We start from the raw sequence: 24,926 nt of genomic DNA, 5'->3' as shown, positions 1-24,926 counted from the left end.
AGTGAGCTGAGGCTGTGTCCCTCTTGTTGTTTCTAAATAGGAATAATAGGATCTTGGTCTTTATCTGTGTCGCTCTTTCGGAGAAATCAGAATGACGTCCTGCGGTGGTTGTCACCAAGACGACACAGAGACAGCTCATGACTAGCTGATCCAGGTTATCTGATGATGGGTGACCAGCTAAGGACCCACATCTCTATATTCTCCCAGAGCAAGCTACTGAAGCATATTCAACACTAATGATGTGCTTCAGGGAAAATATCACATTTATAAATAACATTTTGTAGTGTTATTTTTTCCTCTTCTTTCTGTTGGTGTCTATAAAACCATAAAAATGACACTGTGTGTACTGCATACCTACGTCATTAGCAGAGGGCTTTGATCACTAAATGAGCAGAGGATGAGTCATCCCATTCACTTAGATTGCCTTCCACTTTTACACAGGCCCATTTTCCTTGTCAGATTGCCTCATAGTTGGGATTTTCTGGTGGCTTCACTTTGGGTGGGCCTGAGTAATTTTAGGTACTCATCACAGTAAAGTACTGTTTTTCTCAGTGTTAGAGTTGTAACCAGGTGATTTGTTTAATCTGATGTGCTGTAAATAGGCAGCGAGACAGATGCAGAGCAGCAAACAAGGTTCTGATTTTGTGCACATGTTGATGTAAGCGACCTGTAGAATTACTCAAACTAATCTGCTGGTCCAGACCAAACTGTGTTTCCCTTCTTGGCCAAATGAATTAAAAATGACACAAGATATTTAAATAGACAAAGTTTGACTCCTGAAACAGATGGTCTGCACTGCATTTAGATTTTCTTTCTCGCTCTCTCTCTCACACACACACACACTGAGGCTATTTGCCTCTGGCTGCTGTAATGTAAATGGATTAGTGGTCCTCTCTTAGGAAAGAGGTTCTGCTGCCATCTTTGCCAACCGTGCACTACACGTTACATTTGCCATCTGTAATTAGGGACCTAGTGGTGTTTCACTCTCCTGATACTTAATTTTATGAATCAGTCATAGGCAGTTTTGTAGACCCTTGTGTGGGAAATGTAACGTGTTATTCTGGGAAACAGTGAGGGAAAGACTGAGCTGCTACAAGACCTGTTATACAGTTTAATTTCTTAATGGAGCTCAGAGTGTAAAAACTATTATCCAATTTTATAGAGAGGGCTCCAGTGAAGCATAAAGTGCATAATGTTTAAAGACTTTTACACCGTATGTCTCTACTAAACTTTTTTGGAAATCTGATACAACAACACAAGAAATATTTAATATTTAATAAAATATACCCCCAATCTTCATAAGGAATCTGTGATTAAATAGGTTACAACAAAATGCCAGACTAGAATATTAATATGTTTTGTGATAACATGCAGGAATATATTAGAAACTTAAAATAAGTATATAAAAGTATCCTTAAGTGCAGACTGGCTGATAAATGTAAGCTAGCTTACAGCTGAAACAGTAATGGTGGAAACAACAAAATAAACATCAAAGCTGTTATTCCAAGTGTCAGATTTTCTCTCCAGTTTGCATATTGTTGGTAAAATGTGGGCACATTTTTACTGTGGCAAAAATTAGAAGGAACATTTTATTTTGTAGCACTCGTCTTCTATACGCTTCTTTGGGATCTGTTGTTCTGCTCTTCATTCTGTGGATCTCCCTGGAGGGTACAGGACACATCATGTAAATATGCATCAAGTCTAAATTTGGGTGTAGGAGAATAAAGGAGAATAGAAAAATAAAAGTCATATAATGACTCACCAGAACAGAGAAGGCCCCAGAACGCCCTGATTTCCCCTTCTTAGGTGGTGTGGGCTTCACCTGTCTCCTTGCTCTAATCACCTGGAAGTGAAAACCCATTCATATTTTTGTTTTTGGGAGGATATCAACTTATTACAGCACGCAGAGAGAGATTATGACACAAATTTTCCATCAAGTTATTGCCTGATATCAAAAAATCAATTTAAACAAACAGATTATTATTGGCAAGTACACCAAACCCCACCTCTTCCTCTGCTCAGGGGTTGCCATGGAGACTTACCTGTAGGGGGTTGGATTTCTTGTCGTTGCTAAGGAGGGAGAAGGAGCCGACGCGGGATATGCGCTTCTTTTTTTTATTCGCAGCTTGACCCAAGTGTCGCCTGGACCTATCAGCCTAAGAAACCACAGACACAGGGATTAGTGCATACATTGATACATACTCTACACACAGTTGTGCTCAATTTGAATCCACTAAATTGAATTTTGGAAACACACACACTTGCCAGCCCACTCTTTTGACCATTATACGATAGCCTCCCTCTTAGTCTAGTATTATTCCAACATAAATGCTCTTATATGGTACTTCAATTAAATTTAGTGAGCAAATAATGTGGTTTATGTGTGTCCTTGTTGGATTTCAACACATACAGATGATACATTATGACTAAAACTTCACTGGACCTTGGGCAGCAGGAGCCACAGCTGTAAACCAGTCCTTACCACCCCCGCATTTGGCTTTTGCGCACACTGACTCCAGTGTGACTAACACAAGCGGCTTACCTGGATGAGAGTGTTAGGGAAGCCTTTGACAGAGACTGCCCCGGGCAGGCTGGAGTGACTCAGGTGGGTGGGACCCCTCCGCTCAAACTGTCTCTTACGTCTGAGCAAAACCTACAAGGATGAGACAGTCAAAACCACATCCGCAAACCGCAGAGGGAAACAACAACTCGCCAACTGCATGTCTCTCCATGTGAGAAAGTGCATTGGTGTGAGGTGGATACTGAGCAGGGGCACATTATTTTTTGTTTTCTCTGTTCCGCTCTGTTTGCCCCCTGCCCTTTCTCATCCTGTCCTGTCTCATCCTGCTCCCACTCTGTCCTGTCCTCTCTACATTCAGTCTCCCTTGTTTTATTGGCAAACTCCAGCATTAAGGGGAGGAAACTGCAAAATTTTTATAGTCAGTGGCCCTGCCATTTCCTGCATTGCTCATTGATCCGCACATAAGCGGAGCACTGCTATTGATCCACTCGTTTTCCTAATAAATGGACTGTCACTTTGAGAAACAACAGGTTTCAGATTGCCAATTAGGACTTTGTGGTAAATTTATAACAGCACAAAGCCTTGACTCCATCAATGCTTTTATTTTTTCCCCCCCAAGTTATATAAGTGTGGAAATTAAAAAAAGATTGTTTCCAGTATTGTATAATGACTTCCTCCCCATGCTCTTTTTCCGTTGAAAACAAAGACTACTGCATTAGCTACATAGTATTTGCCTAGGAATCATTTGTGATGCCATTTAAAGTGCTCACAGTGATTGCTGTTGACCTACATTTTGATGATCGTTTCAGTTTTCAGCATTGAGAGATGGAATATTTTAGAATTGGCTGTAGCACAGCAGCTGCACAGTTTAGAGTTGAACAATAATCGCAATATTTATGTGGTATTGTTTGTTTCTATAAGTGAAGCTGCAGGGATACATACATTGCTGTTTGTCTGTTTTCTCACAGGCAAATTCAAGCTTTGTCACATCCTCCCATATCCACACAACTTAATATCCCTTTGTTGTTTGTTTCTAATCATCTTTCTCATTTTGCCTTTTCACTTGTCATTGTGGTGTTGCTGTGACCATGATCCAGACTCCCTCAGACTTAGACCTGCTCTGAGCTGGTGCCCTCTCAGAGCAGAGGAAGAAAAGATGTCAGAGTCAAGCAATAATCTTGTAAAGGATGAGTATGAGTGGTGGCACGTACCAGTCCTTCAGTTAAGGGTAGCGCCCTCTGCTGCTTCTGATCATCATACTGAAAAGAGGAAGAGGAGAGTCATCACTTGGTGTATTTATCATTTTCAGTACAAAAGTGGGTTTAAGTTACAGCATGATTAATGTAATCACAGTGAGTTATGACTTCTTTAGTGGTGTGAAAATAGTCCACTGGCCTAGAAAAGCAGGTCATATTGACATGTCTAGCAAAATGTCACCCTAGCACACACACACACACAAAGTAAAAACAAATATTTCTTCAGCACCCAAGTCACCAAACATTGCAGTATTTGTGGGTGGAGGTTAGAGGTGTGATCATCTGGGTCTCTGCAACTTCATAAAATCAAGCTGTATGTTTTGTATGTGTGTGGGTGTGTTTGAGAGATCCATCAAAGGCTACCACAGTCCGTTTGGTTTTCTCCTGTTGCGTGATGACAATTCCCATAAATTACTCATTTAAAGTATTCCACACTATTAGAAACACAAGTGACCTTAGCAGAACAGAAAAACCCAAGTAAACTAAACCAAATGGAGCAAATTTAGCCTCTTAAAAGATGCTGCTTCTGGTATTAGTTAGTTCCCACCACATTTGAAGCTTATAATTGGGCATGCTGTAATTACATTACAAATAACTGCTGCAGAAAAGCACATATGTGGCACTAACTCCCTCAGATGGAACAGAATTCCCAACTCAGGCTCTTTCATGTGTGGGTGAAAATCCTCCTCTCTCCTCCTGCAGCTGTCGAATCCGTTGTCCAGATGAGGATGATTACTTTGGACAGAACATGAGGACTGTCCACAGAAAAATGCTAACCACAAGTTTAAAGTATAACAGCCGGTAGCCACATGAAAAGCCAAAAAGGCGAGCTGAAGGAGTTTGTTCCACAGAGGGGTATATTTTTGGTGCAGAGGCATTATGGCTGTAAAAACCATTACAATGAGACTTTGTTTCTGTTAGAGAAAAAAAAAATTATACGTCTACACAGGTCAGGGTTAGACTGTACACGTCTCCTGCCATCCTAAAACACACTTGACCACTATTATCGTCACAACAGCCTCTTTTGAAGGAGTCAGAATGAATTTACATTCCTGCAGAGTTACTGGCTTCCTTTGACCCAAGCTACTGTATAAACACTGACCATACTGTCTGAGCAAAAATGAACTAAATCAGTATGTGACTGGTCATCTAACCTTAAACTGAAAGTACAAACTTTAAAAAATGATTATTCATTTCAAGAAGTGATGAGGTATGTCCTGAAGGATTTCTCTTATTAAATCTATTTCGATTACACTTAGGAATCTGTAAAATAACAAGATGAGTGACAGATTTTAAAGTTATGAGACAGCGAAGATAGATTGTAATTGCAAAAGAAGCTGAGAAGAATGTCTCAACTGTTGAGTACCTTCACTCTAATTTTCAAAAATTTAAACACATAAAATAAAACTCAAACTAACCTAAAATTACAGACACATCAGCACTTTTCACTGCCAGTATTCTGTAGCATTCTTGTTGGACAAAATGCTGATAATTCAAATTCTTTTCACTTTCATTTGTGAGAAGGGTTTGTTATTATGTAGTTTGGTCCAAGCAAACAACATTTAGATAGACTCAAGCAGGCTGTACTTACCCCTGTAGTGTCACAACAGCTGATGACTGATACATAATGAACACCCTTGTCCTTCCCTAACTATCACATCCATTAGAGGTGCGTCTCTTACCTGTCCGTCTGCGGTCTGTCCGCTGACACACAGCTCTCCCTGAGTCGCTCCCGAGCAGTCGAGGGCGTGTGACAGCAGGCTCGCCTGCAGGCACAGCACGCACAGCCAGATAGTAAACCCCATGATCCAGGCGAGAGCTAGACTGTTCCCAGCCCCTGTCAGCTCCCTGCTTTATACTCTCGGCTCTGCTAATGGGGAACAGATGCAGGGGAATGGGAGGCCATGCCAGCTTCACGCAGACAAACAGCCCACCACAAGCCTGCGCTTTGCGCCAGCCAGTGGCCTGCGGTCCTGCAGAAACATGTCAGACATCTTGAGGGGCCTCCCCTTTAAAAGCCCTCTCTCCTTTACCCCACTACCCCGACCCAAAGAGGAGCATGAAGGCCATTTTCCACTTATGCCTGCAATGTCACTCCTGCCAAACTATGTGTGTGAGTGCTTGTGTGTGTTGAAAAGAGACTGAAGAGAGAGAGAAGAAACTTATGTTGTCAACTTCTGTACACAACAAATGAAAAATTGGTGGTTTGGTTAATGTAAGGTCTTGAAGAAATGCTGCATTATGCTGTAAATTTGTCTCCTGGCTCAGTATTAATGAATCTCTTTCCTTGTGCTTTCAAAATGTACAGTGACTGTTTATACAGTTCTCCACTGATCCAAACACTTCAGTAAGCTAGTTAGAATTACAGTAATTACTCTTCAGTAGACCTCTCAGTGGAATATACAGCAGCTATCAAGACTGTCAATTCATCTTTCAGAATGCAGACTACTGTTTACCAAGCTCTAGTAAGGGACATAAAATCCCAACTGTCAGCGGTAGATAAAAATCATGATATGTGTATTATAGTTTAGGGAGCTCATGATCCTTTGGGAATTAAATGAAAAAAGAACAAAACATTGTTTTTCACTCACATTCTCTTTAAATTGTATAGTATGTTTTCATTATCTGGCAAACATGTTGATGGGGGTTGGTGTACCTCTGTGGGGAGTTTATATGGCCTTTAAAATGTGGCACACTGTAAAAACTGCATCTCCTGATGGGCACAAGTTGTACATGAATAGGCGCCCTGTCTCAAGGTGTATTACAAGATGGAAAGAATGAGAGGGAGAGAGAGAGGAGAGATTCAAGTCTAATGTTTTCAAGCCTCAGGCTCCTGGTCACAGAGGAACTGTCTCCCACCAGGACTGGAAACATGCACTGCTGTGAAAATTGGGCATATAAGTATGTTTCATTTCCGGTCCAAGACAAGCCCATATACCACTTTCCTGTCCTCTAGCATATCAGTGAAAGATGTGGCGTCTTACTCAACAAACTTAAAAAAGTTTGTGAAAAGACCTGTGAAAGCATCCGTAATGTCTCTGACAATTTCCCAGTGAGTCACATTTTGAGTGGGGAGAATGAAAGATGATTATTCATCTCAGTCCCCAGCTTCTAGTACCCTCCCCTCCTTTTTTTCTTTTTCCTGAGATACATTTGACGCTGTGTAGGAGCTGTTGTTGCAAAACGTCCCCCCGGAGGTTCAGAAAGACCACTGGCTAGACAGCTGCAGGCTAATGATGAGAATTGGTGGAGGAGATGTTTAGTCAGGAGACAAGAGGAAGAGGAGAGTGAAAAATGACCTCAAAACGGCAAACCCTGCTTTACTTGGCAGCAAATCCAAACTGGACTCAAGTCTGCGAGTGGACGAACATGTCAGCCATTTTGCCGGACAGACCAAGCAATTCATTTTAGTGTCATTCCTATTGAGATTTCACAGTCTGTGCTTTAGTTTATCAAAACATCAGATGACTTCTTGTAAGAGATGTTGAAATCATGTAACCAAGGTTACAAGTTTACATTAACCACACACAAACCACAATGTGGCCATGTAAAGAGACAGTAATCACAGCGAGGGAGTTATTTCATACTCCAGATCCCTGTTATTCACTGCACTTTCAAGTTTAAAGCAACTTTTTAAAGCATTGCTGGGAGTTAACTATATAAAATTGCTATGCAGGGCCATCCTTGGCATTTGCCCTCCCCTGCCTCCCTATGGGAAGTGTCATTCATCAGCAGCTCTGCTTTGAGGTCCTGTCAATGTGTCTGAGGATGATGCTCTACAGCTTGCAGCTGTCGACCTTGTGAAAAAAAAGCAACACTTTTTTCCCCCTCTGAACACTGTCTGCTCTGACCAGACATGAGAGGACAGGTAATCTGTGACACATAAACACTATGTTGAAATATGTTTGTGTGTGAGTGAGGGTAAGCAACAAAGCTGTTTGGCAGCAGCATGACTGGTGAGAGAAAACAGGAAATGTGACTTAGGAAACAGCATCTGGATGAGGAGACATGACTCACAAAGTAATGGATGTTTTGGATTATGTAATTGAAACATTCACTCTCTTACTGCTCCATTTGTTAAAGGGTTGGTTCACAGTTTTATTTGCCTGTGTTTTGAGATATCCTTCTCTGAGAATTATTCAGATCCAGTACAATGGGGGTGAATGGAATTTTGTTTGTGGTGTTGAAAGCTTTGCAATACATTTACAAAGTTCAACAGGAGCGTGTCTCTCCAGAGACAGTGCTGTTACTCCTTATGAAAACTAAAACTAGTGACTCAGTGGGACTAGGGATAAGGTAAAACTTTTTTTTTTTTTTTTAAATGGGTGATTTGATCTGTTAAACTGTTAAAGGAAGAGTTCTTTGCTTTTTTGCAGCTATAGCCAAGAGACGCTTAGCTTAGCATAATGATTGAAAGCGCAAGGAAACAGCTAGCTAAAAAAATATTCCTAATGATAAACAAACAAGATATGACGTTAATTTGTGAGTTTTATAGGTGCAGGTAACCTCAGCCTCTGTCTGAACCACAGGTCTGAACTCTGAATTCTTATTTTCCCTTTCCTCTCTGTATGTTTACAAAGCAAATTACATGAGCAAATTAGTGAAGCCCCAGGAAAAAACACATTTTCTGAAGGTTGGGACATTTTTAAATCATGTGTCTTTGTGACATTTTGATTGTGCCTTTCCCTTGGCTTTTTATGCCGTTGGACTGCCTCTACAGTTTTGCATTCTGTCTGAACACACAATAAGAAAAACAATCTAAGAAACTGAGAGAATCTTAATTGGACAAAAAACAAACAAACAAACAAACAAACAAACAAACAACAACAACAAAAAAAAACATGTGTTCTCCCCATCACATATAAAGGAATATTACTCTAAGTGCTTTATAGAACAATCTTGCTGTAAATGAAAAGCGACAGCGACACTTTATAGCTCTATATATGTATTTGTATATGCATATGAACACTAAAACAAATAATAACCAATGTGAGTGGATTTTCTTCACCCTTGGCAAACCAAACACAGTCATGCTCCAAATACCACTTTTCAGTCATTTTATAGATGAAGAGAACTTCCATGTGTAGGAAGGGTAATGAATGAACAGTGCTAATATACTTTATGTTGGGTCATGTAGATAATAACCTCTAGCTGAGAAATGAGAGACTGAAACTTTCTCTTCTCTGGACAGGCTTATAGGTCTGATTGCAAATCAGTACTCCTCTACAGAACATTGTCCTCTTTTTTTCCTATGCGGCTGCTTTGGTAACAGCTTTGTGAAAGGTGCGAAGTAGAGAAAAGCAGCGAGGCTTTCAGTCCTCTCATGTGGAAACAACAGAAGAAGCCAAGGACGAGGCTGAGGAAGAACAGTGTGACTGTGCTGCAATTTGTGTGTTTGTCATTGAACAAAGAGGGATTATCATCTGGCCTCTTGCATTTCTCTTTCTGTTTATGTGTCCTTGTCTATTTTAGCATTAGCATGCTCACGCAGAGGAGTGTTCATTTGACTCAAAGTGAATGTTAAATATATCATCAGTTACTAGCATCATTTGTCTTTAATCTTACATCGGTACTAACTCTGTCCCCCCACAATATTTCGTTGAATAAAAAGGCACTCAGCAATCACAGCCCTCATTTTCCCACACTAGACAGATGAAATACTGCTTTATTCCAACTGTAATCCCTTTGATCCATCTGCAAATTACCATAACTTATCAATTTAGACATCAAAGCTCCCAGGAAGAGAAAACATTCAGTCTGTAGATAATCAATTAAATCATGAAGTCAGTGTAGCTGGGGGCTCAGTGACGTCTCAGATAAATCAACACATACACACATGGTACTGAAATTGTTGGAAACTCTTCTATATTACTCCACAAAAGCAGGAAAATAGGCCAGGAGCAGATTCAAACATTAATCTATAACAAGAAACTGGCACGCTGCTGAAATGATGTCGCTCCATTGCCCTTGTTTACATTATGATTTGTTGGATTGAAGCCATTTTATTACTTTGAAATGAATTTTCTGAGGATATGAAATGGTGACTGACACAGTGTGATTGTTGAATGTGGATTCCATAATTCATTTTGAGGATGTAAAGATTGGCTTTCCACTTATAACGTTTGCTGACAGACTTAGTGTCGGTTGAAGGAGAGATCCACCCTAAAACATTTCACCACTGTAAACAGTAGCTATTTTCATTCACCATTTCACCTTCCATTTTGGGCTTTTTTTTTTTTTTTAAGCTTTTTAAAACCATGGCACTCCTTCATAGTTATTTTTTTCATGGCACTTACTCATACCCACAACTATGACATGTTACATTTTCAGCTAAACACCCTATGAGTCATCTGTTATAAGAATTTATTGAACTGACAAAACAAATGACACTGATGTAACTTGTACAAACATCACTATTAAGTGAAATGTATAATTCTCAATCGTTAAAATAAGTCAGCAGCTTTTACTGACGTATTTGACCTAGTGCTGTCTGTATGCAGGTCATTGTAATGGAATCTCTTTAATGGCTTCTTCTGCCTGAAGAAGAGTCTTTTGACTCGAGATGTCTCTTGGGCTGACCTGGCACCATTCAATTTAATAGATTTTTCTTGTAGGTGAGGCTGCGAAAAGCCATAAGCTGAATACATTTCACGTAGTTTGTCTGGTCAGCTTGTGTTCGGTCATTGCACACAGAGCTGAGCTCTATCAACATTTCTTTGCTCTCTCACAATGTCAAATCTCTAACAATCACTTTCCCCTGACTGCTGTGCATCTGTAAAATGTATGCCAGAAAGCATGTTGTATTAATATACATCCGTAATGTCACCCGTCTTAGCTTCAGCATTTAGTATTTTTTTTATTAGTGGGTTTGATGTTAATTGATTATTTCTTTGGTGCTGACCTGTTTGAGCACGTAATACAAAAATGTAGTGAAAATTAATAGATCAATATAATTAATAAAGAGTATTGCTGCTTCAGGGGTTGTTAAAAAGTTGGGAGATTAAGAAATCAGCACATGAGGAGAATGAGTTAGTTGAGGATGAACGGGTAAACAAATTTAAATCCCAACAATTGTTTGCAGAATAACCCAACATGATCTGTATGGTGTTGAGTTGAGGTCTGAGAGAATAATTTCCTGTATACAAATCAGTCATCATCTTTATGAAGATGTGAAGGTTTTCCTATCATATGGTGTATGATTATACAATTAGTTATATTGTATCTATAGGTAGGAAAGTGCATATTAAACCAAACCGGTCATCATCACCACACACTGAACATTGTTCATTCAACCATAATACTAAACACGATATCATGAAAGAGTGGTAGACAAAGTACAGGTCGTGCCCTCTCACTATCTCTCATTTATATCCCATCCTCTCTCTGCTCTGGTTACCATGGCAGCAACGAGTTGCATTCAAACAATGCCACAGAGGGCTGAAGTCTTTGACAAGAGGAGAGTCAGCCGTGTATCTGTATCTGTGTGAGACAAGGTGTGAACAGGCTCGGTCTCACATGAATGATGTCGTGCAGATTTCTCCAGCTGCAGCTGGATTATGCATTATCCGATGAATGTCATAATCACAGTACAGTGCACATTTTGGTGTATTTGTATTGGGTAAATATGGATTCACACATGTATTGTTCAAAGGGAAACAGGAACTGAAATTTTTTTGTCTTTGTGAACATGTGGACTGAATTTAGGCTGAAATTATATTATTTGACCACAGAGAGCCCACATCAGGCCTTTTGGTGGCTTTTTGTCCCATACCAAACGTCACATGTCTTTGTGTTGATCCTAGGACTTGTTTTTCTATTTGCTACTTTGTCCACATACTAAAATTCTGTAAATCTTATAGTCTTTAATAATCAGTTACAAACCAAATGGTTCCACAGAGAGGAAAAGCAATGATGTTAGCAGACCTTTAATGTGGTTTTAAAAAAAAAACATTGCATATGGTTCTTTGTATTCATGTGTGTACATTTTGCTGCACTAATTTGTTGCATAAATAATGAGTGGCGCATATTTAAAAACTCCGAAAATGAATGATGAAATGTTTTAAAGTGGTATTGCCTGATTTTTTGGCCATTTGGGGACAGTACAACATTGACATCACATTATTACGTTTATAAAACAAATGTGTCAGCTTCTTATTAACACATTCAGCACACAACTAGCTAGCTGTACTAATTTGGAGTTTGTTTGTGGTCACCTGCCAAAAGCTTGCTAACAGCTGCAGCTAGGAGTGATCTGATGAGAGTGATTACTGAACCAAAGTAAAGTTGTGTGCTGTAAAACCAACAGTTAGCTGAAAGATGCTAAAACAATTTGTAGAGCTAAGGAAACCCACAGAGTCAGATCATTATTCTCTGTGGATTTGTCATTATTAGTGACCCCTTTCGCTTTACACATAGTAATTTGATCCACTATTAGTGAAAAAACTGACCAGTGCAACTTTAATCTGTGGAATTTTGCCTTATCAAACTGATGCTAATGTGCTTTGAGCCAGCAAATTGACTTGTGGGAAGTAGTGGTTATGCATGCAAGTAGTGGTTATGACTAGATGATAAAAGCTAAAATGAGCTGAATCCATTTCTTAAATTCATTTACATTTCTTCAGCTTGCTGGGTGCATTCAAAGGCTGCTGAAATCATACCAGGCTGATGTTTTGATTTTCTGGTGGTATGAGTAAACACAAAGTGATGCTAAATCTCAGACCTTGTATAGAAATATCTGACAGAGCTGAGTGGCTTGCAACAAAAACACCTCCTATCTAAACAGCTGTGGCTAAACTTGGCTGCAGAAACCTACTGGCAAGCAAACCGGGAAGTGGAGTGGCTGGCAAATTTACTCTCACTCATCCACATTTGTGAAGTATTCTCAGGAAAGGAGGGGAGGTTAGCAGGCTTCTCTGCTGTGTGACTAATATAGTCTGGAAGGAGATTGACCAGACTGTCAATATGTTGTGGTTTCTAAACACTGGAAGGGAAAAGAATTAGTTAGGAGCTCCTAGAGGCTCAGAGTGCTAATCTAAAAAGCTTTGCACAGTATGTGAAAAACACCCTAAAATGAGTACTGGCCAGAAAATGAAGAACAACATTTATATTGGAGAAGCTTTGAAGCTACAGGCCAGCTCTTCCCACAGGGATATCCATCTTCCTGATGTTCAGACACTTAGATTTCACTTCACAAACTGCCATGTTCATGTATTTTTGTTTGTATTCAAAGGCAAATCAGTCTTAATGAACATCTGCTGTGAGGGTATTTTAGCAGCACCCGAGCAAACTCCTTCATCTTTCTTTGCCTGCATGCACTCCTATACCATGCTAATAGCCATTGTTGTGGTTGTGTATAGAGTATCCTAGAGAAAAAGCAGTTGTTTTCCATCATGACTTTGATTTTCCTTAGCTTCTGCTTTAACTCATTACTCAACCCAGAGAACAATTAGTGCTTGTTTATTAGCTGTAACAGGGGAAATTGCTTTATGACTCCCTTCCATCACTGAAGCCCCATCCACCCCGGATATTTCTGAAAATGCATTTATCAAATGTAAAAATGCCAGATGCATCTAGCTATTCATGTAATGTAAAAACAATAAATGTTAGCCAAGCTTCACTTTTTTCCTTAGTCCTATAAAATTAAATACCTATTCTTCCTCTTACTCCTTACTGTGAACAACAGCACAATGCATAGAGTGACTCACTATGTTTGTTTGGTGTTTGTGATGCTTTGTTTCCAATACTGCAATGGCCACTTATGGGCAATTAGTCATGCTGAGTAGGCAGAGGCCTCACCTCCACCTCGTCACTGACAAACACAAGACAATGTATGTTTAAATGGAATAAGCTGAGCCACTGACGACTGAGCAAGCCGCCATTAGTGGAGGGAGAGAAATATGTTGCTTGTCTTAGTATTAAGAGACAGACAGCAGAGGGCTTATCACATACATTATTGTGGGATTAAAAGCAAGAGCTTAAATCCAAAATCAGTACTCTAACCCAGAGGTCTGCAGTATCTCAGGTATCTTCTTTAATACTTTGATACATGAATAAATTAGAACAAATCATTTCTTTTATTAATTGTATTCCAGTGATTGAGAAACAACAGAGCATTCTTTATGGGCTTGTTTAACATCTGAATCACCGCTTTACAACCACTTGAATTTTATAGGGTTAATCATATATGACTCTACTTAAGAGAGTCTTCTTATACTGTTGGCAGTTGTGTTCTTCATGTCTGAGCACATGCATGTGAACATATTTTCAAGTTACAGTATACATAATTATGCACAGTTAGGCTCTCACACATAGTTAAATGTAAAAGCCTTTTCCAAAGGTCAGACTCTTTTAAAGGTGAATTCCATAATTTTTCATGGTTGTTGCCCCAGAGAGCTGTGAAGGGCAAATTCAATAATGTCAGAGCTACAAAAAAGATGGTATCCAGAGCATTCAGATTTACCACTTCTAAAGAAAGCGTATTGGCTGGTGACAAGTTATGTGTCAGAAATCATTGTACACCTATAACCGCAGTTGTCTGGTTATCAGAAGAAGTGGCGTGGCTGTGAACAGCTTTCCCCTTGAATCACAGTGAAGAGAAAAGTCAACAGGAGAAGTATATTACTGCTGTTACCAGGTGGTTACAGAGGCAGGCTAATGTATGTAGGTCAGTATAGATCTTGGATCACTGAAGAGTGACTGAATGTTGAGGGTCGCAGGTGCAAATCAGATTCTCTTAGGTCCATCTGACGCACCTGCTGCCTCTTTGAACATGTCAGTAGGTTTGATACATGTTTTCCTAATGGGATTAAAAGGAAGGCAGTCTGTGCTTTCAAAATGATCAATCCTTAGAATGAGCAGTAGGACTGATTTACAATTTGTTATGTCATATAATAGTAGTAGAAAAAATAAATATACTCTGATTAAAAGGAATAACTTGAATTACAATATATAGTTTTAAAATTTACAGTATTTTTTCATATATTCATGAGCAGGGTAAAAAAAAAAAAAGAGTTCACTTTGAGTGTAGAAGTATTGGTTATTTTTACCTGATGATGGTCAGTTAAGCTTGAATAGACTTCTTGTTATTCAAGGATAAAAAAAAAACTTTCAATGATCTGAACCAAGAGCAGTAAACAGAAGGTTCTGATGTCAGAAACAGAGTAGTTACTAGTTTCTGTGATATGTTCACCACGTTTTGCAACACATCACATAAGAAGAAATACATTGGAAAAACTGTAGATTTTCAGATACACTCACAAAATACAGCAACTTAAATGTAACTGTTTTTGTATAATCTAATTACTATAGTTCAAGTACATGTTAACATGTGTATAGTGCCCCCAAATCACCACATTATCAATACAAATTCTTAACAGTGTTATTTTTATAGCCACAACTCAAATTTTGATATCACCCTATGTGTTAATTTGTCCTTTTGGTGCATATGTATTGTATCTTCTCATAGAGAAATTATGAAAACAAGAACAACCAATTGACAGGTTATATTTTGGAGGCCCCCTGGTGGCTGAGGTTTGCTTATACCTTGTCATTACTTCATCCAGGGCGTACACACTTGACTGGTTGGTGTTTTCTGCCTGGAAGAAGTTATAGTAATAGTACAAATTGTTGCCTTTCCAAAAGAATCATTGTTACAGATTTCACTGACAAAATATCCATGCATCAGCTCACACTGGCTGCTGATGTACAGGTATTATTCATTGACCATTTATATGGTTCTGAAGGCTGACATTTGGTTGAAGGACAAGATCATATAGTGTGCAGTGAAGCCCGTGGAGAAAAGGAACCTCATATGCCAATATTCAGGCTGGGGAGCTGTAATCTGTCACAAGAACAATGAATGTCGCGGCAGACATATCCACACCACTGTAACTGTAGCATGTGACACGGATAGAAGGACCAGAATGCTTTGCTCTCCTTAGTCACTCTAAATATTCCAATTTAGCAATCACAACCCCCTGGCAGGCTTTGAGGAGTCCCATGCTGGGAAAATCTATCACACGTTGTTGATACATGTCAAGGCATGCCACGCTGACCTGCTGATTGCATTTTCACACGGCTGCTGCTGAAGATGGCAACATATTCCCTCTGTTCCCACATGCGAGTTTGATTGGATTATTAAAAGAGTACAAATGCACATACTCTCTTGTAACAAGCTAAACCCCCCCACCCCCCACCCCCCAGCGCAAAATGTTAACGATATCCACTATGCACAGAGCCTGTTTTTGGAAATAGGGAAAGGTTCGGCAAACAAGCCGCAGAATTAAGAGATCGTATTTTTATTCACCTCTGAGCCGCAGATGTAAATGCAGGGTCATACGGCAACTGACTCAGCAGCAGAGAGTAAAGCATAAACACCAGAACTACTGGAGCATGAAGCCTTTAATAAGCTTTACTCAAACATACTGTATATGTGACCAGCAGTTGCCTTAAGGTTGTAGAAATGTGCTTGTGACCAGAGGATTGCTGACGTGAAACCCTAGAATGACCCCAAGCTCCTCACTGGAGCTACTTATTGACCCACAATAGAGGACTGGGTTTGTACTGGGGCTGTATATACTCAACAAGTTCCTTTGATTCCTATCCTGTGATAGTAACAGCTGCTCTGTCCTACTCTCATCCGTCCTCTCACCTGATTAAAGTCTGTTCCCTCTACCTCGCCTTTGTTGTTGCAGCCCTAGTGTTGCAGTATATTTCTTAAAGTTTGCAGACAATGCAAGTAAAATTGCAGTTTAACAGGCCAGACGTGTGTTATTTAAAGCTCTGAGCAATGAGCACTGAACCATAAGTGCACTTCTTTTAAAGTGCACCACTGAACATCCGCTATGCAGTCACATTTGCTTCATTTAAAGATTTGAATAATCCTGGCCTGTGACCTTCTAGCAATAATTGCCACAACCATATATTTTCACACTAGGCTGATTTTAGCAGATGCAGCATATACAACAGAATTAGAACATTTTTCTATTACTAAACATTTTTATCTGCAATATTGTCTCACATACCTCAAAAAATAAATGGAGTTAAAAAAGTGACAAGTATCCTTACATTACAATGTAGCTTTTAGCATTTAATGTTAATGCCTATAGATAAATAAATTGATCTTTATGTTGATCTATAATAATGATAATAATAATATAATTTTACTCTGCATATGTGTGAATGTGAATGTACTTCCTGGACTAAGCTCTCTGGGCACATGCAGTGTTGGTTTTATCTGTGTACGTTGAAACTCTGAGATAAATCAAATACCTAAGATTACAGAGAAACTTGCCACCGCAGCAGCATAGTGACTGATTCTGTGTATACTGCATGTAGATCAAGGGTGTGACTTGAGTGGAGCACACCAGTGTCCATAATGACTCATGGAGGTATTTTTGTGAGTGAAAATTGGGTCTAATACACAGAATATATTACTCTGAGCTTTTTCCTGGCAGTATCTGTTGTAAAATACAGCCTTAATTATAGTTAGGATAAAAAGAGCATCAGTTCAGCTTGATTTATTATCTCTACAAAGTGGCCTCAAATTGCAATGTTAGGGAGGGGGGTGCTCTTTATCTTGTTAAAATCTACCTATGCTGAGCAAGTACAACAGCACAGAAAGTGTTTTTTGCAGTGCACCGCTGTCAGCACCCCCCCCGTCCCCCCCCTTGAAGGCTGTGCACTAATAAAGAGAGCAAACAGCCAGGTTTTCTTCCTCAGCTCAGCGCTCTGATCTGCATCTGCTCTGCCAGACCTCTGCTCAGGAAGACAGTGGGTATTCAGACGCAATTTGGGTAATGTAACAGACATAGACTGATTAAAAAAATCTAGTTTCTTCCTACAATAGGGACTTTTGTGGTGAGATGTATAGCTACAGTATTTGATTTGTTATTGGACTGAAATATCAAGGAGACATGTGGATCTGAGCGATAGATGTTGCATTATTTGAGATGTTTTCATCTCTCTCCGAGGTTAATTGCACTGTGACTGGCTTTGTGAATGGAGCAGCCAGCCAACACAGTGCCTCCTCCTCCTCTTCCTCCTCCTCTAGGAGCAGCAGTGCCAATTTGGAGCGCAGGACAACCCAGGTGCCAGCAGCAGGGAAAAAATGGGATTAGATATCAGACCAGCCGAGCACAGAATCAGACTGAACTTGTTTTTTGATTTCCAAAAGGCACCCCCCCCCATATAGCTCCGCACGCGCTCTGTGTCACCGAGAATGCAGGAAGAATCAAGGTTGGGTGCCAATGCCTCACCTCGCTCGCCGTCCTTCCCTCCCTCCACCTCTACCTCCTCCTCTCTCCGTGTAATACAAACCTCGTGATCACCCATTCAGCGGTTTGCTTGCGTCTGCTGCTGCTTTGGAGGTGGTGGTGGGGGGGATAAAATAATAAGTCGACTTGCCGAAGGGGAAAGGCAAGCCAAAAGTGTCCGGGGGGAGAGACAAAACAGGTGGCGCGGAAGTTTACACTTGCAGAGGCGCATCCCTCCGCGTCTCTTTTTTGTTTTTTTTGTCATTATCTGGGATAACGTGAAAGAGACTGTAACTGGCGGTCATCCGGCACCTACTGATCCTGTGTAAGTGATTCTCCACATCAACTCACTGCGAATAGGTGAATGTTAAGCCCATTCCAATGAGCAGGAATTAACGGAGATTGAAATGTGAGCGTCAGTGTCAGGTGTCTGCTTTGGATGTGTGATTTTTAGAGGGCTCGGTGCGTGCTTGCATACCCTCAATTTGAGAATGCACGTTTTTGTGACATTTCCACCTTCTCACTGGCGTTTGCTGCGTTCACTGTCCACGTATAGACATTGACATTTGGTCACCGCAGGATTTCGCACAGATGTTATCACGCAGTCACTTGTGAGCGTGGCAGTAAGAATGAGATGAATATGTGTTGGGTTTCAAAAGGAGGAAAATGCGGGATGGCAGTGCTGCAAGGGATGTGAGGTGGATATATATCAGGTACTCAGTTCGACACAGTGCAAGGATGCTGAGAAGGAAACTAAAAGCAGGTTTAGGGGATGCAGGATGTGACTCATCACACGTTTAGATTTAATTAGAAGGAGCTTTCAAAAATAAAGTCATATTTTGTCTGAGAGCCATGGTTGCAGAAAGCCTTTAACCCAAAGGAATGCAAGCTGAAAATCCTTCTTTGGCAGCCCCTCTGAGTGGGCGTGCATGCAGGTGAACTGGACTCTGCAGTTTATTTCAGTTGTTTTGTTTTGCAGTGATGACTGTCACCTGTTGACAATAATACTAGGTTATCTTGGGAGGCTTTTTAGGGAGACAGTGGGAACACAGTCAGCCACATCCTACTGCATGAATAAAGCTGCTATTCTGAGTAATTCATTCAAGGGAAAATAGAGATCATTCAGCCAGAACTACAACCCATTCTTAGCATTTGTGTTGCAATAGTTCTTAACACTTTGTCACATGCACAGTGACTCAGAGGCAGATTCAATTAGCATCTGTTTTGATTCTAACACACTTTTTTTTTCGTGTACGTGTAGTGTCTTTGCAGATTCAGCTGCGGCGGTCTCACCTTGCCAGCTTCCTCTCTTGCTCTGCATAGAGCGGTAATTGGGCAGGTAGTGATGGATGTGACACAGCAGGTGGATGTCAAACAGTGAGAAATGATCAAGGGCTCCTCCTCATACTGAGTCTCTGGTGAGGATTTGAACACCTCCCGCTGTGTAATATTTGGGTACAGTAGAGGAAGTGAGAGTCTTTATTTATGGTGTCTTTACCAAATACAATATCTGTCACACTAGGGAAGTTAAAAAACCCACTGATGATTTTTTGGCATAACCTACATTTCTTTAACATATGTTTTTTTTATCACTACTGGGAAAACATGATAGCAGTATTATAATAGGAGACATTTTGACTTGTAGTAGAAAAAGCATAGGTGTTACTAGTAACATTAATGGTGACTCTGCTCTACTCCAGTGACCCAGTAGGGCATGGCAGTGTGACAGTGGCCTATAGCCCAAAAGGGTCACAGTGGGCAGCTGGTACCAAAACTTGAATATGTTATTGCCACTTACATTTCTTCTTTTGAAAGTACATATAATCATATTGTCTGTTTCTGATGCTGATGCAAAGTGTATAGGACCACTGACTGTCTGGGATGTTGTGCAGGTCATCGACTGCAATAGCCTTAACTTTTTTCAAGACATTGCTTTGTTTTTCTGTCATAGCTTTCCCTATTCATTGCAACCGTAGCAGGTTTGTTTCAGTGGTGATGAGGAACATTTTACCACATGAAAAAGTTTGCTCTGCTTTTTAAAAGTGGTATCAGCCATCATTATGCCAAGACTGCTCTTCCATCAGTGAATGAGGCTCCTTGGTCAATTGGTATTCTCATATATTCATTGCTAATGACAAGCATGTTCACACTATGTGCTGTGCTTCCTACTTTACAGCTAGTCAGATGGTGGAGCAGTTGGAGGAGTAGAAATCTTGCGTGCAGTATATGTGCCCTTAACTGAAAGCTAAACTGCATCTATAGTCCACCGTCTTGTTCCTTCTCTTTTCTCCCTGACGGCTCCCGTTGATGTCATCATGACAGATAGTGGTCATATCCTGGGTTGCAAAAACAACTCAAGCTCCTATGTGTCTGCTGTCATGTGGTTTGTTGGAAGACAAATGGCCAAAGAGTCAAAGGAAGGCCGTCACTCAGAAAAACAGTTTGGTTTTTAAAGGACTTACAGTGAGTTATTCTCGTGTATTCTCAAGCACGATATAAAGCAATCTCCCGCAAAAATTTCTCACTCATAAATCCATCACACACACTCTTTATGCAGAATACCACAAATGGCTATAAGTCAGCTCAGTGTGTTCACCTTCAGTCCAAATAGTCATCTCAGTGAAGTCGTTCTCAATCTCCTTCCCCCTAGCTGTGACGAAACGCTGATCCAATGGAGAGTGTCTAAAACAAGCAGTTCATTTAGCGCTTGGCTGCACCTGCCCTTTTAGCGCTCCAACAGGGCCTTGTCCTCAGCTTGCCCATCCTCTGCTACCTCTCTGAGGTGACAGACAGCAGCAGGGCCAAGTGCTCTGCAGCATGATGTAAGATGTGGTGTTTTAATGTGTGTTGGAGTGTATGTTGGATGATTTGCATGAGTATTTACATATTTCCATTAAATACCTGGTTGATTGATGCACAAGCTATGTCCACTGAGGGAATAGACAGGTCTCTGAGAGATGCATCAGGCTGACCTATTTTCCCTCTGAAGCCATTGTGTCGTTCTCAGCACTAAGTGTCAGTCTAAACATGCCACTCCTGTAATCTGTGACTGTATGACACTGGTGTGCTTCATTGCAGTGCCAGCCAAAATATGATAGTAGTGACCAAAGTTGTATTTTTATATTTTATAATAGCTGTTGTGTGTGCTTCAACTCAACCAGTGCTATCTGAAAATACACCAAATAATGTGTTAAGAGGTCATGACATAATTCTATTCAATTTATTTTATGTCCAAACATTAGCTACAAACATTATGTGCAAAACACATGTGTGTTGTTGCATGTTGGCAATGGCTCAACCATTATCATATAATTATAGATTTAGAAAGAATTTAGAAAATGTTTCTGATAGATCAGTCCTGTGTCCACAGGAATAATAATAATGATACAAATAATAATACCATGGAAATTAAGGGTATGGATATTTGTCTAGTGCATCTAACTAAGACCAGTGTTCAGCTCTGGTCATTCTTCTTCCTTGTCAAAATTGTCACATTATCTACAATGCCATAGGCACAGTCTTTCCCTAAACCTTACTATACTGTAGCTGTCATGTGTGACAGAGAGGGACTGCTTGATCAACAGTAGTGTAATAATCCAGAGTGAAGCAGTGTGAAGCAAGGCCTCTGCAGCTAAATTTATGGCTGCCTGGGAATCACGCACTACACAGTCTGATAGTTGGCAAAAAAAAGAGAAGAAGATAATTTTAAACTTTGAGAGGTAAATGTGTACAGCCCAGACAGTTTTCAGTTAAGCTCACAACCTGTCTTCACTCAGAAGAGTAAGTAAACAGTCTCCAGTCAGTGTCAGTTAAAGTGGATTTTTCTGTTGAAATAGTGCACCCTCTTCTCTGCTGTGTACAGACTGATAGCTCATCTGTGCTATTGTTGAGGGAGTGTTAGCGATGTTGCTGGATGGTGACACTGCTTCATAAAGGAAGCGTGGATTTGAGACATATTGTGCATGCATTAATGCATATTTGTGTGCTTCTTTTTGCAAATTGTCACCAGTGTAAATGGCATTGCTGTGTGTAAAGTGTCTGTTTCTGCCCCCAAGTCTGTGCGTCACTAAAGCTTCAGAGGCAGACACTCTCACAGACATAAATGATGCTTCATCCCCGTCCTTGACACCACTCACTATAAAAAGAAGGCCTGAATAATTGCGTTCCCTTGTGGCTATACAATAATGGCCATACAGTAATGGTGCATTAATCTCCTCTATACATTAGGAGACTAACAGGGACCAAAGGCAAATACTCTATGTTAGACTAGCCAGTCCCAGACATGGCATGTTATGGGATGTCATTTATTTAAACAGGCTAAAATAATTCTAAATCCTTAAAGAAATAGTTCAACATTTAGATGTTAGATGAAAAGATTGATACCACAGATTGAAAACACTCATATTTGTCTGATAAATACGTGGCCACAGCCAGCAGCTGGTTACCTTAGCATAAAGACCCGAAACAGCTAGCAAGTCACTGCTTCAGGCTAAGAAGTAGCTATGACACATAAACTCGTAAAACTGCACTATGTCATATTTCCACTTGTGTTGTTGTATGAATCAAACAAATTAGATATTATGTAACATCCCCTTGTTTCTAATCTTAAAGCTACACTAATATAACAAACTGCTGGTGTTAGCTTGATATGTACCATACAGACATAAGAATGGTCATGATTGGAGACTTAAGTGCTTTTTCAAATGCAAACTACACATAGCCTAATATTTATGTGACTTTTTATGTGATTCTAGTTCTATTGTTAAGACCCTTCAAACTGTAAATACATGCAGCAATGGAACTGGGATGGAAATAAACATAGAGTGCAGAGGATAATACACATTTTTGTAAATGGAAGTGTCATTATCATACTTCAATACAGCATGAGGGTGTGCCAGTGCATACCAACTCAGGTGATATAGACAAGACATCCATTCCCTGTGATATCTAGTTTGATGTGGTAAAAGTAGAGAGACCACCCAGAGGTTTGTATTTATATTGAGAGCAAAGGACTGAAGCTACCTGGGAGCCATATTATGTTTTGAGAGCACATGTTCAATATGTGTGGGCACATGTTGGCACATGTATGTCCACATGTGACTGTGTGTGCAGTTTAACATTTTGTGTGTAAAATGCGATTCTGTCCGGGTGGCCCTTCCGAAGGCGAGGACAAGGTCTCTTATCACACGGGCTGAATGAGGAGCGTTTGTGAATGGTATTGTGACAGTCTGTATTTACACTGTGTGATACCAGATGTCTGATACTGAGAGATTTTACAGCTTTTTTTCCACAGTAGCTGAGAATGTGACAAAAGCTCTTTCTCACACTATATGTGTGTGATTGAGTGCGTGCGTGTGTGTGTGTGAGAGTTTGCATTTGCCCTTGTGAATTATATTCCCACTGATGCAGATGACTCTGCAAGCATCTGATGGAGATATCTGAAAGGATGAAATCAAATGATAACTTAAAAAGCAATAAGCTTATTTTACTGTGTAGATGTTCTAGGAAATCCAGCAGTAGTTGATAATATTAAAAGCTTTGGAATAAATGGAGCTGAAGCTCACAGTAGCAAATATAATGAATGATATTTCTCTCTAAATTTTGACAGATATAGCTTATTGGTGTACTTAAGGACGAGCTCAATTTTTGTTTTCTGTTTTTGAAATGTAAAATTTGACATCGTTGAACAACAGTCTGTCCTGGTTCAGGCCCTCAGCACTCTAACAGGGGGGAATGAGTGATAAGCTGAGCAAGAGCAGAGGTGCTCTGTCGATGAAGCTATTGGCCCAATAATAGAACGGACATAATTGTCTGGCCTTCTGAGTCATCATTGCTGACTCCACTGCCAGTGCTCTCCCATCTTGTTTAGACTCCGCAGTTAATGGACCTTCTCCTTCTGTCCATCTCTCCATCTGTCTCTGCTTCTCTCTTCCTCCTGTCATCCCTCTGTTTTATTTTTATGGGCTGCCCCCTGATCTTGCCTCTCCATCATCCTCTCTTTAACTCCTCCTCTGTCTGAATTTGCTTATGTCTCTTGCGTCTCTTGCACCCCAAAAATAACAGATGTCGGGCTTGTTTGCTGACATCAGCATTTAGCACATTGCTATGCCTAAACACAGCCTTGCAGATGTACTAGCATGGCTGTAGACATTTGATCCTTGTTTATTTGACCATAAAATGGCACCTTTTTATAACAGTAACAAAAAACGGAACTTCATAACCTTCATTAAGGTAGGATTAATTGCAGGGCTGTTGTATTAGACTTCATTTTGCAAGGTGTACTTAATGAATTGGCAACTGCGCAAATATTTTAAAGATCACGTTAACTGTTTATAGCATAGAAGTGGCCACAAGGCACCATACAAATATCAAAACATTTTGAATATATTAACTTTGATGAAGGCCTGCAGTATAAGTTGTTTGGGTTAAAATGTTTTACAAGTTTAGTTTATTTCTTCCTTCCGGGCTCAGTTCAAGTATCAAATTAGTAATGACCTGAAACAGCAAAATGAAAAATGTTTCCAGCCACTACACTTTGGTTTGGAAACAAACCCGCATCCAATTTTCAGCTGCTCAGAGATGGAGGTTCGTGCTGCAGGCAAACAACTGCATGGCGCCACAATATATTTTGTTCAGAAGTCATAAAAGTAAACACTGCAGCATTATTTGTGTGGTGAAATAGTGCCTTTTCAGCGGACCTTTATGTGTGTTCTCTGTTCTAATAGGCTTGCTGTTGTAAAAAAGTAACATTATATAATAATCTGTGCTAGAGACCTATTGATGTTGTAATTCCTTAGCTTCTAGAGGTTGATGAAAGTCATTAGGCTACTGAATGTCAGGTGTGCGAGAATTCTTTCAGACATACTGACAAGTTCAATGTCAGGCCTCGTAGTGTTT

The 24,926-nt window shown here is 40.1% G+C and overlaps 2 protein-coding genes across 5 annotated transcripts in view; one reads left to right on the top strand and one right to left on the bottom strand.

Annotated features, from left to right (window-relative positions):
• The window catches only part of myripb (myosin VIIA and Rab interacting protein b), a 128,337-nt gene that overhangs the window by 6,246 nt on the left and 97,165 nt on the right, over positions 1-24,926 (top strand). For 3 of the 4 annotated variants that reach the window (XM_018693120.2, XM_018693119.2, XM_018693117.2), the window contains exon 1: positions 18,139-18,354. The exons of the other annotated variant lie outside the window; for it this stretch is intronic. The gene's annotated coding sequence lies outside the window, so the exon portion shown is untranslated. Of the gene's footprint in view, positions 1-18,138; positions 18,355-24,926 lie in introns of those variants that run through there. 4 annotated transcript variants of the gene reach the window in all.
• On the bottom strand, positions 1,098-5,737 carry si:dkey-12l12.1 (uncharacterized). The gene is made up of 6 exons (XM_051066593.1): positions 5,460-5,737; positions 3,733-3,780; positions 2,543-2,653; positions 2,043-2,156; positions 1,763-1,843; positions 1,098-1,661 (listed from the first exon to the last, which is right to left on the bottom strand). Exons 1-6 carry the CDS (start codon positions 5,580-5,582, stop codon positions 1,611-1,613), a joined length of 528 nt encoding a protein of 175 aa, XP_050922550.1. The 5' UTR covers positions 5,583-5,737; the 3' UTR covers positions 1,098-1,610.

This window comes from Lates calcarifer, linkage group LG24, assembly GCF_001640805.2.
Source record: "Lates calcarifer isolate ASB-BC8 linkage group LG24, TLL_Latcal_v3, whole genome shotgun sequence".
In the NCBI taxonomy this organism is placed as follows: Eukaryota; Metazoa; Chordata; class Actinopteri; family Centropomidae; genus Lates; species Lates calcarifer.
The sequence above is the reverse complement of the archived record's forward strand: the minus strand, read 5'-3'. Positions and strand labels throughout refer to the sequence as shown.